Source organism: Otolemur garnettii, unplaced genomic scaffold (genome assembly GCF_000181295.1).
Source record: "Otolemur garnettii isolate 467f Iridium unplaced genomic scaffold, OtoGar3 scaffold00018, whole genome shotgun sequence".
NCBI classification, from domain to species: domain Eukaryota; kingdom Metazoa; phylum Chordata; class Mammalia; order Primates; family Galagidae; genus Otolemur; species Otolemur garnettii.
This window is the reverse complement of record NW_003852413.1, coordinates 22,853,606-22,856,096: the sequence shown is the minus strand read 5'-3', so window position 1 is coordinate 22,856,096 and position 2,491 is coordinate 22,853,606. Positions and strand designations below refer to the sequence as shown.

The window sequence follows — 2,491 nt, the reverse complement described above, 5'->3', positions numbered from 1 at the left end:
CCAGTCCCAAACCAAAGACAAATTGGGCAAAGGAGGGTGGAAAATTTGGGGTGTAAAATGGGAGGCTGAGTAAAAATGGGAGGCTGAGTTTTGGAGTGCAGTGACAGCATCTATCCTAACCAAGATATAAGGGAATCAAATCCAGCACCACATACATATCATATCCACGTTCCTTTGCAGAAATTATTAACATTTGGACATTTGTCAATTTTTTAAGTCTCATTTGCTAAATAATATTATCTCAACACATAAAGAAAAAGCATTTCATAAATCTCAATGTTTTCAAGATAGAGTATCTTAATAAACAAAGCATAGAAAAAGCTTAATTATTCTGATAAAAAGAGTCTACAAAAAGGCAGAATCACACTTAATTACAAAATATTGAGCAGTGTCCCTGCTATACCAAGAATATTCAAAGACATCCACACCATCCTATTCAACATTGTCCTCGAGGGTTTAAGAATGGATAAAAAAGATTTTTTAATTACTATGAAATGAATAAAGCTACCATTATAGATGATATGACTATGCATTTCCAAAAAACTACAGGTAACATGAGGAACAAAAAATAGAAGGAAAGAGTCAAAAAAAAGAAAAGGAGGGAGAATAAAAGAAGGAGGGGAGTGAGAAAAAGGAAAATGCATAGTCAGTGTCCTGAAACCTCTGACTCTGCTGGTGAGCAGGGTTAGGATTAGAGTCATCGATTCATCTCAGCTTCTCCACAACTGTCCTAGTAAATTACTGAAAGTCCCACATCCGAGGAAACCCCTCAGTCCTGGGCAAACCAGGATTCATGGTCACCCCAGGAAATAGACTGCTTGATGCTTTCTGAATCCTCATGCACCTTTCTCTGCACCTGCTCTGCCATATCAAACACCCCATGCCAAGCACCCACCTCCTGCTGTTTTTGACAGAACCAGGAGACACAAGAAGAGTAGGTTGTACAGAGATTCCTGTTAGTCTTGAATTGGGCTGTTGTGGGTGAAGAGACTTGGACCCAGGCATGCATTCAATTCATCACTGTGAACATATTAGCACCAAGCTCCTTCCCACAAATGCATCCCATGTTTATTATTTTGTTACTATCATCCTTTTTCTAATGGACTGCACACAGCCACAGGAAGAGGTGGACAGGAACTAGCACATGAGCAGATGGTGACCAGAGCAGGAACGATGCTGATGATGTGAGCACCTTCCTTTTACCTGAAAGAAGTTTCAATGAGTGATTCTCAATTAAGAAACAGATTAAACACTTACTATTGAAAGAGTTTTAACCCTTAGGAAACAACTTCCTCCTTCTTAATTCAGCTGGTAATTATGGAAAACAGTGTCAACAATAATAAGGAAAAATTCTGTCCATTGGTCCAAACTTTGGAGGCCCCGTGTATAAAAGGTCCACATTGGAAGACATCAGCAGATTCTGGGAAACTCACCTCTGAACAGAAACCCACCCTCCACACAGACACCATGACCCACTGTTGCTCCCCTTGTTGCCAGTCCACCTGCTGCAGGACCACCTGCTGCAGGACCACCTGCTGGCAGCCCACCTGTGAGACCACCTGCTGCAGCACACCCTGCTGCCAGCCAAGCTGCTGTGAGTCCAGCTGCTGCCAGCCCTGCTGCCGCCCCACTTGCTGTCCAACCACCTGCTGCAGGACCACCTGCTGGAAACCCACCTCTGTCACCACCTGCTGTAGCACACCCTGCTGCCAGCCCAGCTGCCGCCCCACTTGCTGTGACACCTCCTGCTGCCAGCCCAGCAGCTGTGCACCCGTCTACTGCACCAGGACCTGCTACCAGCCCACCTGCGTCTGCCTGCCTGGTTGTCTGAACCTGGGCTGTGGATCCAGCTGCTGCCAGCCTTCCTGCTGCTGATCCTCTCACCATGGAATCTCCTGACACAGACAACCTCCTGACAACCAATCTGCCAGTTTCCCAGTTCCTACCACAAGCCCACTTTACTGACATCCAGCATGCTGCCACCATCTTTCTCTCAGTTTCTTGATTAACAGGCTTTGTGATTTGGCTTGGTGAGAAGCAGCTGACTTCGCCCTGACCTTCTGTGTCTGTATTTGCTGTTGAGCTCTGTGACAGGTGCAGCTCTTCTTTGAGTCTCCTTGACTTATTGCCATTGTCCCAGCCTTGGAAAACTGATTATCACATTCCCTCTAACTAACCTAAAATAGAAATCTTTATAATTGCTTTCACAGGCTTTTCCACATTAACCATTTCATTATAATCATAATTTTTGTAATAGACTTACTATTCTTCTGTCTGACTTTTTTCTTTTCATGATCACTTTGCATTTTTTTCCCAGTGCAGCTTCCATGATGCCTTCCCAATAAAGTCTTTGCTATCTTCCAGCCTTTACTGTGATTTTTTTTTGGGGGGGGGGTATTTCATTTACTTATAAGGCCTTCTGTTCATATTTTATTTCATGATTATTATCTATTCTGCACCTGTCAATGATCCCTAAGCTCACAGAACCAAG

At 43.9% G+C, this 2,491-nt stretch overlaps 1 protein-coding gene across 1 annotated transcript; it reads left to right on the top strand.

The window, feature by feature from the left end:
- Positions 1-1,467: 1,467 nt before the first annotated feature.
- Positions 1,468-1,875, top strand: LOC100961721 (keratin-associated protein 9-2-like). Its single transcript, XM_012802954.1, has one exon. The coding sequence runs from the start codon at positions 1,468-1,470 to the stop codon at positions 1,873-1,875; it is 408 nt and encodes a 135-aa protein (XP_012658408.1).
- Positions 1,876-2,491: the final 616 nt, after the last annotated feature.

Bases quoted from the DNA above. Each gene is read 5' to 3' on its own strand.
- LOC100961721 (XM_012802954.1), top strand. From the start codon at position 1,468: ATGACCCACTGTTGCTCCCCTTGTTGCCAGTCCACCTGCTGCAGGACC.